The sequence below is a fragment of the Mirounga angustirostris genome, unplaced genomic scaffold (assembly GCF_029215605.1).
Source record: "Mirounga angustirostris isolate CCGP_5_RB_7025 unplaced genomic scaffold, mMirAng1.0.hap1 SCAF_10, whole genome shotgun sequence".
Taxonomy (NCBI): Eukaryota; Metazoa; Chordata; class Mammalia; order Carnivora; family Phocidae; genus Mirounga; species Mirounga angustirostris.
Genome location: NW_026991718.1, coordinates 93,566,240 through 93,581,043, shown reverse-complemented (window position 1 = coordinate 93,581,043; position 14,804 = coordinate 93,566,240). Strand labels below are relative to the sequence as shown.

Genomic DNA, 14,804 nt, shown 5'->3' with positions numbered 1-14,804 from the left:
TCTTTGACAAGCCAGGAAAGCATGTCCGATGGACAAAAGACAGTCTCTTCAACAAATGGTGTTGGGAAAATTGGACAGCCACATGCAGAAGAATGAAACTGGACCATTTCCTTACACCACACACAAAAATAGACTCCAAATGGTTGAAAGACCTCAATGTGAGACAGGAGTCCATCCAAATCCTAAAGGAGAACACAGGCAGCAACCTCTTCGACCTCAGCCGCAGCAGCTTCTTCCTAGAAACATCTCCAAAGGCTAGGGAAGCAAGGGCAAAAATGAACTATTGGGACTTCATCAAGATAAAAAGCTTTTGCACAGCAAAAGAAACAGTCAACAAAACCAAAAGACAACCAACAGAATGGGAGAAGCTATTTGAAATGACATATCAGATAAAGGGTTAATATCCAAAATCTATAAAGAACTTATCAAACTCAACACCCAAAGAACAAATGATCCAATCAAGAAATGGGCAGAAGACATGACCAGACATTTTTCCAAAGAAGACATCCAAATGGCCAACAGACACATGAAAAAGTGCTCAACATCACTTGGCATCAGGGAAATCCAAATCAATACCTCAATGAGATACCACCTTGCACCAGTCAGAATGGCTAAAATTAACAAGTTAGGAAATGACAGATGTTGGCGGGGATGTGGAGAAAGGGGAACCCTCCTACATTGTTGGTGGGAATGCAAGCTGGTGCAGCCACTCTGGAAAACATTATGGAGGTTTCTCAAAAAGTTGAAAATAGAGCTACCATATGATCCAGCAGTTGCACTACTGGGTATTTACCCCAAAGATACAAATGTAGGGATCCGAAGGGGTATGTGCACCCCAATGTTTATAGCAGCAATGTCCACAATAGCCAGACTATGGAAAGAGCCAAGATGTCCATCGACAGATGAATGGATAAAGAAGATGTGGTCTCTATATACAATGGAATATTATGCAGCCATCAAAAGGAATAGGATCTTGCCATTTGCAGCAACGTGGATGCAACTGGAGGGTGTTATGCTGAGGAAATAAGTCAATCAGAGAAAGACATGTATCATATGACCTCACCTATATGAGGAATTCTTAATCTCAGGAAACAAACTGAGGGTTGCTGGGGTGGGTGGTGGTGGGAGGGATGGGGTGGCTGGGCGATAGACATTGGGGAGGTTAGGTGCTATGGTGAGCACTGTGAATTGTGCAAGACTGTTGAATCACAGATCTGTACCTCTGAAACAAATAATGCAATATATGTTAAGAAAAAAAAAGAAGAAGAAGATAGGAGGAGGGGAAGAATGAAGGGGGGAAATCAGAGGGGGAGACGAACCATGAGAGACGATGGACTCTGAAAAACATACTGAGGGTTCTAGAGGGGAGGGGGTGGGAGAATGGGTTAGCCTGTTGATGGGTATTAAAGAGGGCGCGTTCTGCTTGGAACACTGGGTGTTATGCACAAACAATGAATCATGGAACACTACATCAAAAACTAATGATGTAACATATGGTGGTTAACATAACAATATATTTTTTAAAAGAGAATATAGATTCTAAGAACACTGTCAACAATGTTGACTCAATTGACACTTGATAAAACTCTACCCCCCAAATGGTAGAATACACATTCTTGTCCTGTGCATGTGGAACATTTACCAAGGTATACCATATTCTGGGCCACAAAATAAACTCAATAAAGTTAAAAGGACTTAAGTCATCTAAAGTATGTCTTCTCACAACAAAAGACAGTGTAAGAAGGTAAAACTCCGGGTTAATAGCTCTCATGAAAATCGATGGAAGAAATCCTAATAAAAATCTTAGTAATTTGAATCAATATATAAAAAAGATAGTACATCATGACCATGTAGGGTTTGTTGTGGGAATGCAAGGTTGGTTTAACATAAAAAATCAATCAGGGGCGATTGGGTGGCTCAGTCAGGTAAGCATGATAACTCTTGATCTCAGCTTAGGTCTTGATCTCAGGGTCGTGAGTTTAAGCCTTGCCCTGGGCTCCACGCTGGGCATGGAACCTACTTTAAAAAAAAAAAAAATCAATGTAATTCACCATATTAACAGGCTAAAAGGTTACCTAATGTTTCTCTCAAAAATACAGGGAAGGTATTTGAAAATTCAACATTCATTCCTTATTAAAACTCTCAGAAAATTAGGAATCAGAAAGCACTTCTTCAGTGTGTTAGAGGCTATTTTTGAAAACCCTGTAGCTAACATCATACTTAATGGTAGAAGACTGAATGGTTTTCCCCCGTGGTCAGGAACAATGCAAGAATGTCCGCTCTCACCTCTTCTATTTAAATTACAGTGGAAGTTCAAGCCAGCACAAAAAGATAACAGAAATAAAAGTCATCCAGATTGGAAAGGAAGAATTAAAACTGTCCTTTATTTGCAGATATAACATAATCATCTAGAATCTACAAAAACAGCTACTAGAACTAGTAAATAATTTAGCATGTTGCTAAATATATACAAAAATAATATGCAAAGTTTAATTTTGTTTCTATGTAATAGCAATTAACAACCAGAAATTGAAATGAATACCATTTACACTAGTACAGATACACAAAATACTAAGAGATAAATCTGACAAAAGATGTTCAAGACTTGTACACTGAAAACCACAAAACATTTCTGAGAGAAATGAAATAAGACCTAAATAAATGGAGAGATAGCCCATGTTTCTGGTTTCGAAGACTTGACATTGTCAAGGTGTCAATTCTTCCCCAGTTGATCAATGCATTCCCAGTCAAAATTTCAGGAGGGATTTTTCTAGAAATTGAAAAACTGATTCCAAAATTTATATGGAAAATGGAAAGGACCTAGATTGGCCAAAACAACTTTGGAACAGAGCAGTTGTTGGACCAACACTACTGATTTCAAGGTTTACTATATAGTTCTTGTCATTAAGCCCCTGTGATAACAATGCCAAGGGAACCAAATAGAAGATCCAGAAATAGACTCAGCCTATAATCTGTAGTGACAAAGAGCAGATAATCGTTTGTGTGTGGTTGGCCGAGTGGTACGGGGCAGGAGGGGAGGGGTACCTAGAAACACAGAAGCTTTGGGGAGTGAGGTATATGCTCACTATTTTTATTACGGTGATATTTTTATGGGGGCATACATAGGTTAAAACTTTTCAGAAGGTAAACTTCAGATATATACAGTTTACTGTCAGTTATACCTCAATAAAGCAGCTGGAAGAAACTTAGTGCAGCTTTCAAGTTACACAGAAGAATAAGAATAATGAAGTAATAATTATCATCTACAGAGAACAAGGAGGAGCCAGCACTGTGCTAGCATCTCTGTATCTACCTGTCCTTATTTTATTCTCCTAACAACCTTGTCAGGTAGGTGCTGCTTTTAGCCTCTTTTTTACAGATAAGGCCATGGAGACTCCATGATTTTCCCAAGCCAGGAAGCCGTGGAGCCAGGATCTGAACCCAAGGCAGCTGGTTCCAGAGCTGGGGCTCTGAACCACTATAGGTGTTGATTAAATGTCTTGCCTTTGTCATCTACAGGGGAGAATCACAGAAGAAGCCACAGCTGAGGAACTTCTGTCAGCAGTCCATAGTGGAAACACTAGTGAGATGGAGGTAGGGTTTGTGTGCCGGCTGGTGGGCCCCACGAGGTTCACTGCTCTCCACTCAGTGTTGGTGAGCTCTTTCCTCCTCCAGGCTCCCTGCTTCTGTCTACCAGCTCAGAGCTGCCACCTTCTTTAGCACCGACTCCACAAAGCCTCCCTCGATGAAGTCTTTCTCCACTGAGAAATCCTTTATTCAGTATCCCTTGTACAGCTTGGTCCTAGAAGTTATACTGTTACAGATTCAGGCCAAGGGGTGGTAGCATCTTCTGCCAGCAGCCACCCCTGGGGCACTTCTTTATCCTTTGTTGGTTTCCCTTCTCCCTGCGCACACCTTCACATATGGTCCTTTATTGAATCTCCTTGGTCTGCTTCGCTGGAGTGTGCCCTCTGTTTCCTGCTAGAAACCCGAGGATTCAGGTCATTTGGCAGAGCTCTGTGGACCCTGCTCGGGATTTTGGATTTTTCCTAAGGAGCAGAGGAAGGCTTTGAAAGTTTTAAGTGGGAGATTCACATGATCAGACACTCTCATGCCCCAGTGGTGAGCCCAGTTTTGAGCTTTCAGTCGATTCCCCATTGCCTCTTCTGGACTCGTGAGTCAACCTGAGAAGTCTGGAGAGCCCTTGAAGGAACAGGAAGTCGGGTCATCTCCATGGAGATCTGGGAGGACCACATTACTGGAACACTAATCCCAGACATTGGAATTCTGAGAGACGGCCAGATTTAGTCACCCCTTTCTTCTCCAGATTCTGAGAAATTAAGAAGCCTACACAGAAGTCAGTAGGGATAAAGGTGCCACTTGATTTTGGCCAAAACTGAACTGGAGAACAAAGCTTGGACGTGTGACAGGTGGATTTCCTAATTCCCCCACTGAATCCAGTGTACACACCTGGCCAGAGGCAGGACTTCACCGTTGGAGCAGGGTCTGCCCTCCTGGGCCAAGTGTGTGGAGGACAGGAGAACTCATGCAGTCAGGAGCAGGATGTGCTGCTAGGAAGAGAGTGCATCAGGCAGGTGGGGGCCCATTTTCCAAATCTCACTTTAGCACCTACTGTGGGACCCTACCCATGTCCTTCTGGCACTGCTCATTCCTCAGCACTCGAGGACAGGGACTTCAGGTGCCTGGTCTTTCTCTGGCGCCGTGCTGCAGGCAGGTCAGAATCTTTGGGGGGCAAGCATCAGACAATGACTGAAGGTAGTTGGAGAATCAACACCCCAGTTCCTTTCTCTTAGGTGGGACAGCTCTGAGAGTATTCTCCACAGTCTCCCAGGGATTTCAGTGGGATTGGATGGGACACTCTGTGTTGGTGTCTTTCCCTTCCTTGCCTCCCTTCTCCACTCTCCTTGCAGAATTCCTAGCATCACTCCCCGAATAAACTTAGCTCAGAGTTTGCTTCTGGGGACACCCACACCAGGACACTGACTCCTCAGGTTCCGGGGAGGAATGAGGCATGGAGCAGAGGGTGAGGCATGCTCTATTTCTAAGAGGTAGCTATACCTGTAGGGACCCAAATCAGAATGTGGATGTGGAGGAGGGGACAGGATGGTCCCTGCTGCATTAGACGTACTGGACCCCCAGAGGGCATCTGGGTCAACAACGTGGATTGATGTCCTATGTTTATCTCCTCTCCCTTCTGGAAAAAAAACCACAGAAAAGACAGTAAAGCAATAAGAAGTGGGGCACAAATCCACAAAGACAACAAGACTAGGAGAGGAGATATTAGAAGGTGAGCCCTTTCAAAATGTTGAGAATGAAGAAAATCGATGGAGGAGTTTACACTGGCTTAGCACAGCGGAGAAAGGAGAAGGTCCAGCACCACTGTGAGGGGAGGCACTAGCAGAAAGCGGGTACCTTCTCCTCCTGTGTCCACAAAAGGCCCAGGGCCTGGGGCTTCTGGAAGGCAGGGCGAGGACTGGGCTGAAGTGAGGGGTCTGACAGTCTGCTATGCAGTGTTGGGGACACTAGAGTCCTTGCAGACAGCACCTGGCCTGTCTACTGTACTCAAGTGAAATAACCAGATGACTGTCCTCTGGTTAGATGGAATAGAAGCAGCTCTAAATTCAGGTTCAGCCCGCACTGTGTGAAGCTGTGTAATGGGGAAAAGGCAGAACAGACAAGTAAGTGGAACTCTCCATTTCAAGTGGAGAAACCTCTGTCCTCTCCTCCCACCATGTTCTCCAAATGCCAGAAGCCATGTCTTTGTATTAGTTTTTTATCACTATGGTAACAAATTATCATGAACTTAGTGGCTTAAAACAACATAAATTTATTCTTATACAGTTCTGGAGGTCAGAAACCTAAACCGGTGCTAAGATCCAGGTGCAGGCAGGACTCTGTTCCTTCTGCAAGCTCTAGGGGAGAATCCCTCCCTTTGCTTTTGCTAGCTTCTGGAAGACACGTGCATTCCTTTGGCATGTGGTACCTTCCTCCATCTTCAAAGCTGGTAGCATTGTATCTTCCAGTCTCTTGACTCTGACCCTCCTGCCTCTTTTTTATAAGGGACCCTTCTGATTATTTGGGCCTACCTAGATAATCCCAGATAATCTCCTTGTCTTAAAATCTTCACTTAATGACCTCTGCAGAGTCCCTCTTGCTCTGTAAAATGCACAGGTCCTGGGGATTGGGCCATGTACAGTTTGGGGGGCCACTGTTCTGCCTATCACAGTCTCCAAGAGATTGAACACATATTCAGAGACATGGGGGTAAATACCAAAGAAATGAGAAAGTTGAAAGGGCTAGCCAATGGGAAGAGGAATTGAAGGGACAGGGGACTCCTGATTTTCTTTATAAGGTTTTAGTGCTGATATTATTTTAATGTTTGATGCATTACTTTGATTTAAAAGAACTCTGAGAAGGATCTCAGAATGAATCGTTTTCCTCTAAGCTATAACACCTTCTTAGACGCCCCTAAAATGAGCCTGGAAGGTCTAACACTAACTTTCCAGGTGGCTCCTGCCCATTGGACCTCCCTGGGCTCCACCTCACCACCAAACCGCCCGACAGTCCCAAGACCCAAAAATTCTTGTAGCACAAAATCACAGTGAAAACACTTTGGGAGGCAGAGGTATTTTGCTTATGGAATTGATAGGTATATAGTACTACCACACTCTTAACTCCTCCCCAGCGTTGCAGTTGAAATATGGATCCTATGTGAAAGACCAACGGAAACCATTCGTTTTCTGACCTTCACGTAAGGACTTCTTTCAATCCCTTTATAAATCTTGAATATCTCATTAAGAACATCTCATTAAAACTAGGCCTGGCTCAGGACGATTTGTTTCAGGTGAGACTGTCACATCTGTCCTAGAGAGATCGTATAATGTAGAGATGATGCAACCACTAGCCCATTAAATTGCAGAAAATGAATAGGATTCCTGCTTGGTTCCTCCTGTCTCCTTGCTTAGGACATAGAAAACCTCAGTCAGCAGTCCACTATGGGTGATACAGATGGCTGTGTCAGCTGTTTGAGCTTGGCATCCATTTCGATGCCCGAGGAGACCAGCGACTTCCGCCCCATCTACAAGGGAGCCTCAGCTGCTTTTTGTATTCAGCTCTTTTGTATTGAGGAGAAATACGAAGCAAGGCAAGTACTGGTTGTCTATCATGGTAAGACTTTTCTTACGGCATTGGTGGCCTCACATTTTAATCTTATAGAGCTCTTGGTTTCCAAACCTGGCCTCACATCCTAATCCCGCTTTTTGTTTTTGTTTTGTTTTGTTTTGTTTTGTTTTTTTAAGCATAGATTTCTGGGCCCCAGTCCCAGAGGTTTCAGTCCATAAAATTTGGGCAAGGGCCACAGAACGGGACTGCCCAGGTTTTGGCTCACCTGTGTAACAGTTGGAGATCTGGAAAATCATCACTTATGTAACCACATGCTGCTCTCCTTTCTCTAAAGTTTGCATTTGGGGGGAGCTTTGGATTTAGGTGATCGCTTGTCTGGAGTCTTTTGGTTGCAAGTATAGAAAATCCAACCCAAACTGGCTTTTAAAAAATGGAATAATTGCCTCATATCACAAAGGATAAGTCCACTGGTGGGATTGATTTTCAATGTGGATTGATTCAAGATAGCCCCATCAAGTTCCAAGTTTCTCTCTCTGCCTCCTGCCTCTGGTTCCCTGCTGCTGGCTCCTTTCTCAGGGGAGTGTCCCTTCTTGGGGCCAAAGAAATGGACAGTGGGCTCAGGCTCTGTACCAGAAGCTAGTGAGGAGGACTTTGAGCCTGGCTTTCTAGCTAAAGCCCCATCAGGCCTGATCAGACTGTGTGCTCATTCCTGAGCTGATGGATGGGCCAGACCAGGACATGATGACAGCTTAGTCCTTTGCCTCATGCTCCCCCCACCCAAATTTGGGGCTGGAGCCTTACCCATGTGTAATCTGAGTGGGGCTAGTAGGACACCGAACAACAATCCAGGGAAGTTGCTAGAAGGAGGAGGCATGGTGCCAGACAAAGCCTGGGTACCCACCAGACCACTCATTCACCCCACTTCCTATCCCCATGTGTTCAGTGCTTGCTGCCATCTATAGTCTGGAAGTGGACCTTTGACCTCAATGCCTAGATTCCACATCTCCTTTGGAATTCCCACCAACTCCACCATTTTATTCACAGAACAATCTGGAAGAGGAGAAGGTTGGCTCATTTTGATAGACCGGAAGATTCAGAGTATCCTTTAGATGACCAAGAATGCTGCTGGACATTTCCTTCTTAGAGAATGTATTTAAACATGCTCCCAGTCTCTCAATCTCACTTAGAATCATGTTTTACTTGTACTTTTTTCCCCTTAAGTTTTCAATTTCTTGGGAAATCTTAGGAGTTGAAAAGGGAAATCTTTATTTTACTTATATTGTAGACATCTAAAAAGCCTATAAGCCCTTTTAGATTAGTTGTGTATATTTATTTTCCCCTCTGCATTCAGATATGATTGTGCTTAGAATGTGACTTTTGAATTTTCAGACAGAAATTTGATGATCCATTATGGTTTGCCTGTGACTCTACAACCACAGGTGGTCAGAAAATCTTTTGCATGTAAAAGAGAAAAAGATCAGAATTGCTTATAATATACCCACGTCTCTCTGACAGCTCTAACAAAAAAGGGAGGGATTATGTCACAGAATGACTACTGAGCCTCTTTGAATGCACAGGTTGTTAATTGCTATAATAATGTCTTTAGTTATAGAAAAATACTTTATTAATGAAATATGAAGCTTACGACTTTCTGCAACTTGATTAATGTTCAGCTAGACTTGAATTCCGACTAGTGGTTGGCCACCACTGCTTGACAGGAAGAGAGCCATAAATCTCTTTAAATACATACTGACGCTGCATTTGCTTACAGATCGGTGACAATGCTTACTGTCTTGTTTACAGGTCACTAGACTTTATGAATTTCGTCTTCAGTCTTTTTCCTGTAAGTACATGCTGAATTTTGAGTAATATAATTGGTTTTGTAAGCTAAAAAAGTTGTAGAAAGGTAAAATGCCATATTCACTGTCCAAGCACATACATCGCTATGAATGTTGAGGTTTGAATTGCTTCCATGTTCTGAAAATAAGGTTGAATGACATATCATGAACTTTTCAAAATATTGTCATTGCTGGTTCTAATAGTTCCCTTTCAACGTCTAATTTCTTTTAAGGATAGCTTTCACGGTGTTTTGTTAGAATCAAATCATTAATAGAATGCTGGTAGTACATGAAAATTTCAGAAACGACACAAAAGTGGATTAGACAGCCATATTACTTTATAGCTTACATTGGCTCAGAGAATTCTGAAACCATTAGATTGCTTTTCTGAGAGTAGGAAAGTAGGAATTTATGGCTGATTTTCTGGTTGGCGTCACCTGACACAGTGCCTGACGTGGGGTAAGCACTCAACCCACTACGACAGGTTTGGTGGATGGGCCTCAGGCAAACAGACCAGTGCAAACGACATCCTCCATTCCTATCCTCTGCCTTCATTTTTGGATCATTGTTGTCAAGGGATAGAGATTCTAATCAATTTCTCACTTTATTGGAGGGAACAAAGTGGGGAAGGAAGATGACTAAGGAAAAAATGGATTTTTATAAAGATGTTTTCCCTGCCTTGCCTATCACTTAAAGCAAGTCAATAACTAGACTTCTTCAGTTGGCTAATTACAAGAAAAATATCTATTGTCTTATTTTTCCTGATACTCTTTCTACTGAGGCAAAAACCAAATATGGTTTAATTATGTTTCCTGAAGATTATGTGATCATAGGTTGTATTTCCTCATTTTGTTAATATAATGAAGCCTTGTAGTAATGTTATCCATATTTCTCGTAACATTTTTGGGATTAATTTTAAGGCATTTTGAAGCTCATAAAGCAATGTAGATTATCCTAAGGTAGGCTTTACAAAGCCAGTTTCCCTCAGAGATGCCCCAAAGTAATTTCCCTACATTTAAATTCACTCCTACTTTGAAGTCCATGTAAAGGCAGATCTTCAACATTACAAAACCATGCTGGTTTTAAAAAGGTAAAAGACATTTTTATGGTTTAATTCTATTTTATTTCAGGATATGCAGAGAGAGGAACAAAATACTTTATAATTCATCCTTAAATCCTTCAAATCTAAGTCAAAGCAATTCATTATAGTCTCCTTCTCCCAGAGGAAGCCCACTGAGACTTGGCACCCATTCCTTATTTTCAGCTTGAGTATTTCAACAACTTGACTTTCAAGTTCCCCAAAAGGAGCTGTGTTATTTTGCTAGAAAGAAGGAAGATAAGGTCAAACAATGATTCACTCCTTTGGTTTGCACAAACGTCCCCAGGGTTTTGGATTACCACAAGTAATGCCTTCACAGGGTTCAGGAGGAGGCGAGATCCCAAAGGGACAAATTAGCTCTGGGAGGAGCAGGCCACTCCCGCAGGCACCTGGCAGAGGGTCAAGTGGGATGTATGGAACACAGATGGTCTAGGACAGCTCTGTCCAATAGACAACAAATTCGAGCCACATAAGTAATCTAAATATTCTAGCAGCCACATTAAAAAAAAAGCAAAAAAGATGCAGGTGAAATCAATTTTAATAATATATTTTATTTAACTGAATATGCCCCAAATTTAATCATTTTCACATGTAATCAGTATGAAAAACTATTGAGATATTTACAGTCGTTTCCCCAGTGTTTGAAATCTAAAATATATTATTACACCTGTGGCACATTTCAATACAAACACTACATTTTCATCAGAAATACTTCATCTGCATTTAGATTTCGTAAGATTGACAGTTGCATAAGTAGATTCATATACCCAAGTTGTTCCAACATACATAAAGCTTTTCCAATAACTGAATTGAGTATCAGTTTTTTAATTTAATTAAATTATTTAAAATGAAATAAAATTAAAAACTCAGTTCTCCAGTCACACTAGCCACATTCCCAAATGCCCAGTGTCTGGACATGGCTGCTGGTTCCCATAGTGGGCAGTGCAGATCTCAGGGGTAAGTGGCAGTTCTGAGGACATCTGGATCCTCCTATGCCTGCTAACTAAACACACTTCCCAGGTTAAACACATCCTTAGATCTGTTCACCTGAATGGGATCACGTCATGATAGAATACAGACGTCCATTCATGTATAATACAGGATTTTAAAGAAGAAGAGGCCCGGATCACCACCTCTCATCTCAGAGGAGGGGGCCCGGGGCTGGTGCTCTATCACTTAGCAAGCCTAGGGCTGACGCCGGTGCTGCCTCATTGCCTCCAGGGTGCAAGCGAATTTGCCAGCACAAAGGACCTTACTCTCAAAACTGACTTCCACAAAAGAGCTATGCAAATGGGTCCCGTGGTTTACAATATGCATTTATTTAGGTTTCAGCCAGACTTGCAGAGATTTTCTCAGTATGCCTGCAGTTCCTTATCCTCTTGAATTTCATATGATTACTTTCCAAATTATAGGAAAGCTGAACTTGAATACCCTGTCCTTTACACATTTTACCCCTATTTTCTGTACTGTTTTACAGCAGGAATTTGTTTAGTGATGAATGGTTTCTGATTCTTTTCCTGTGTGTCCTGATCACCAATCCTGTTAGGACAAGAACTTCTGCATCATTTCTCTGCCGCACCTTACCCCTGAGTTTGCCCTCATCCAGAACTTCGTGAAGATTGTCCCCTTCCACAACTGTACGCTGGAGCAGGATCTCTATGTCTTCCATCGGGCTGGATTGCTCAAGTAAGTGGGCATATGTTTGGCCAAAAGACAGTCCATGAAATTAACCAAAGAGAATGGAACAAGGAGCTTGGTACCATTTTAACTTAATGATTTCTTTTAAAAATTGTTTTACTGGTGGAGGGCCTGATCAAGTGATTTTAACCTATTGGTTAGGGAAAAAGTCATTAAGAGTTACCTGTCCAGTCAGACATTTTATTGTCAATAAAAGACCATTTGATACCAAAATAGAAAAACTGACCAAAAAAATAAAATGGCCAGACTGTTTGCATATGAAGAAAAACAAACAAACAAAAAATAATGGATATTTAAAAATCTTCAAACTTATTCATCAGGGGAAAGGAAACCCAGATAAGACAAGATCTAAAATAGAGAAGCATTCAGTTCTAATGAAACAATGTAGCAGTGGTCAGAATGTAATTGACATGAGAATTTCCAAGGACAATTTGTCCAGAATGCTGCAGTGGTTCATATCCTTCAATTCTTTAATTCCACTCCTAGAAATATATCCTAAAAACTGGTTGCAGAGATGCAAACAAAAATTTATATATAAGGATTAAAGATATTGGAAATACTCTAAATGCCTAATAATAGGAGAATGTTTAAATACTTATATGAAGTATAAGTATGAAGGAATTATAACTCTGTTTGCAATTCATTTAAAGAATTTTTAATGAATGGAAAATGCTCAGAATGTAATGCCAGGCTCATACCAGTATATAAAACAGCATTTAAATATGACCTAAATCTCTAAAGAAAGAAAAAACATGAATAAACTGGAGTAAAGGGGGACATGCTGATGTGATACTATGCTATGCCACCCAACCCTTCTTGTTCAGGACTAAAGAACTCACTTTCTAACTGTGGGATGTGTGAGCACCAACAGCTTGAAGCTGGGTCCCTCTTGAAAGAGATTGCGCCAGACTGAAGAGAAGGGCTTTGCCCAAGTTTGCCCCTCCTTACAGGGGTGGAGGATCCTAAGAGCTCACCACAATAAATCCCAGCCTGTAGAGCTCTGTGTGAGGCTGCCTCCCACAGGGAACCTGGCCTGCAACGCTAGAGGGGGTCAACGGTTGCCCTTGGGCGGTACTAGGAATATCTGGGATGATTTTTAATTCCCTTCTTCATATTGCCTAAAATTTGGAATTCTACACCCAGCTTGTGTACTGCCTAGGATTCTTGTGCGGGCAAGTAGTAGAAACCCATCCAATTGGCTTAAGTAGCTGGAGAATTTTTTACCACATAGAGTCAAGTGAAGAATCCAGTCAAGTGAAGAATCCATCCATCCAATCAATGGCGATGCTGGTTTCATAGAGGGTTTAGTTAGTCCTATTTGGTCTGTCTCTTCCAGGTTGACCCTTCTTAGCCCAGTGCTGCTTCTGTGGTTGCAGGATGGCTGAGATAGCTTTAGACCTTTTATCACTTCAAGTCCTATGGGAAAAGAGTGATGGGTATGCTTCTTTTCAGAAGCTCCAACACAAAAGTCTATTTGCCTCTCATTGACTCAGATTGTGTCCTGTGCTGACCCATCACTGGACCAGAGGCTGTTGGTTGGCATCATTTAGGGCTGTTCCCAGAGCTCAGGTGTTGGAAGGGTGCATTGCCAGACACAAATCTGGGGCCATCGCTGAAGAAACGGGCAGTTGAGCTTCTCCCTACAGCTCTGTTTCAGGACAGGACCATCTTGATCAATAGAAAATGAACAGTATATGTGTGATAGGAATAATATCAATACTTCGCGTTTTCTATAATTTACCTTTTTTAAGCTAAGGTCTTATACATGCAGTCTTATTCTTACAAGATATCATGGAGTTCATCAAACTGCATTTAAAATGGGTGCATTTTATAGAATGTAAATGAGACCTCAGTAAAATTACTCAAAATCTTACGACAAATGGATTGGTGGAGTAGTTTCAGAGAGCTTTCTCTATAATTGATATATTAGCGTTTTAAATGAAACTTTGAGAAACATCCTGAATGATCACTTTATGTTTGGGGGCTGGCTAAATGTATTTTGGCATATTCATTCAGAACATTACTATACAGATTTTGAAAAAATAGAAACAGATCTATGGAATGATGTCTAGGGTGGTGAGAAAAGCAAGTAGTCAAACAGTAATAGCAATAGCACTGATAGCTTACATGTATGGAAGGTTTATAGCATTTTGGTCACTTTCTTAATCACTTTCCCTGTATCAATACGTGCAGTGACCTTATTAGCTAGGTACCATTATAATTATCCCCATCTTATAGGTAAGGAAACTGAGACTCAGAGAGGTTAGGTAATTAGTTCAAAGTGACTCAGCAGGATGTGGCAGAGCTCGTATTAGAACTAAGGCAGTTAGGGGCGCCTGGGTGGCTCAGTCGGTTAAGTGTCCAGCTCTTAATTTCAGCTCAGGTCATGATCTCAGGGTCCTGGTGTTGAGCCCCGCATGGGGCTCCCTGCTCAGTGCAGAGTCGGCTTGAGATTTTTCTCTCCTTCTCCCTTTGCCCCTCTCCACCCTGCTCTCACAGGCTCTATGTCTCTCTCTCTCTCTCTCTCTCTCTAAAAAAAAAAAGAACTAAGGCAGTTAGCTTCCAGAGTCAACACATCACCACTTCATATATTGCTTCTCTTTACTGTGTTTTCAGGTGAAGCCACTGCAACAGAAAGACCCCAAAACACAGTGGCTTGAGTCAGATAGAAATTCCACCTCTATCATACGGTAGTGCCGACGTGAGCGGAAGAGCAGCATTTTCCCCATGAAGTTGTGCAGGGACCAAAATTCCTTCTCTTACTGCTTCTTCATCTGGTAGAGTAAGGGTGTTTACCTAACATCTGCATAATGAGTCAGGGGTCTCTGGATTTGGATGGAAAGAAAAACTCCATCTTTATTTTACTAAGCTCTAATTGAAATTTAGCATGTGCTTCCACTGTGAATGGAGGCAACATGCCTCAGAAGTGTTCCCGAAGCCACGACTTTGTAACCAGTAGAAATCATGGATATTTTCATATCATGTTACAGTTGTTCCAGATGTCTCAAAATATGTATGCTCATCCT

The 14,804-nt window shown here is 41.9% G+C and overlaps 1 protein-coding gene across 1 annotated transcript in view; it reads left to right on the top strand.

The window, feature by feature from the left end:
* The window catches only part of CFAP61 (cilia and flagella associated protein 61), a 304,410-nt gene that overhangs the window by 89,988 nt on the left and 199,618 nt on the right, over positions 1 to 14,804 (top strand). Inside the window, exons 10-13 of the mRNA XM_064572747.1 lie at positions 3,520 to 3,594; positions 6,987 to 7,165; positions 8,947 to 8,986; positions 11,627 to 11,766. Of these exons, the coding sequence (XP_064428817.1) occupies positions 3,520 to 3,594; positions 6,987 to 7,165; positions 8,947 to 8,986; positions 11,627 to 11,766 (434 nt within the window). The remainder of the gene's footprint in view (positions 1 to 3,519; positions 3,595 to 6,986; positions 7,166 to 8,946; positions 8,987 to 11,626; positions 11,767 to 14,804) is intronic.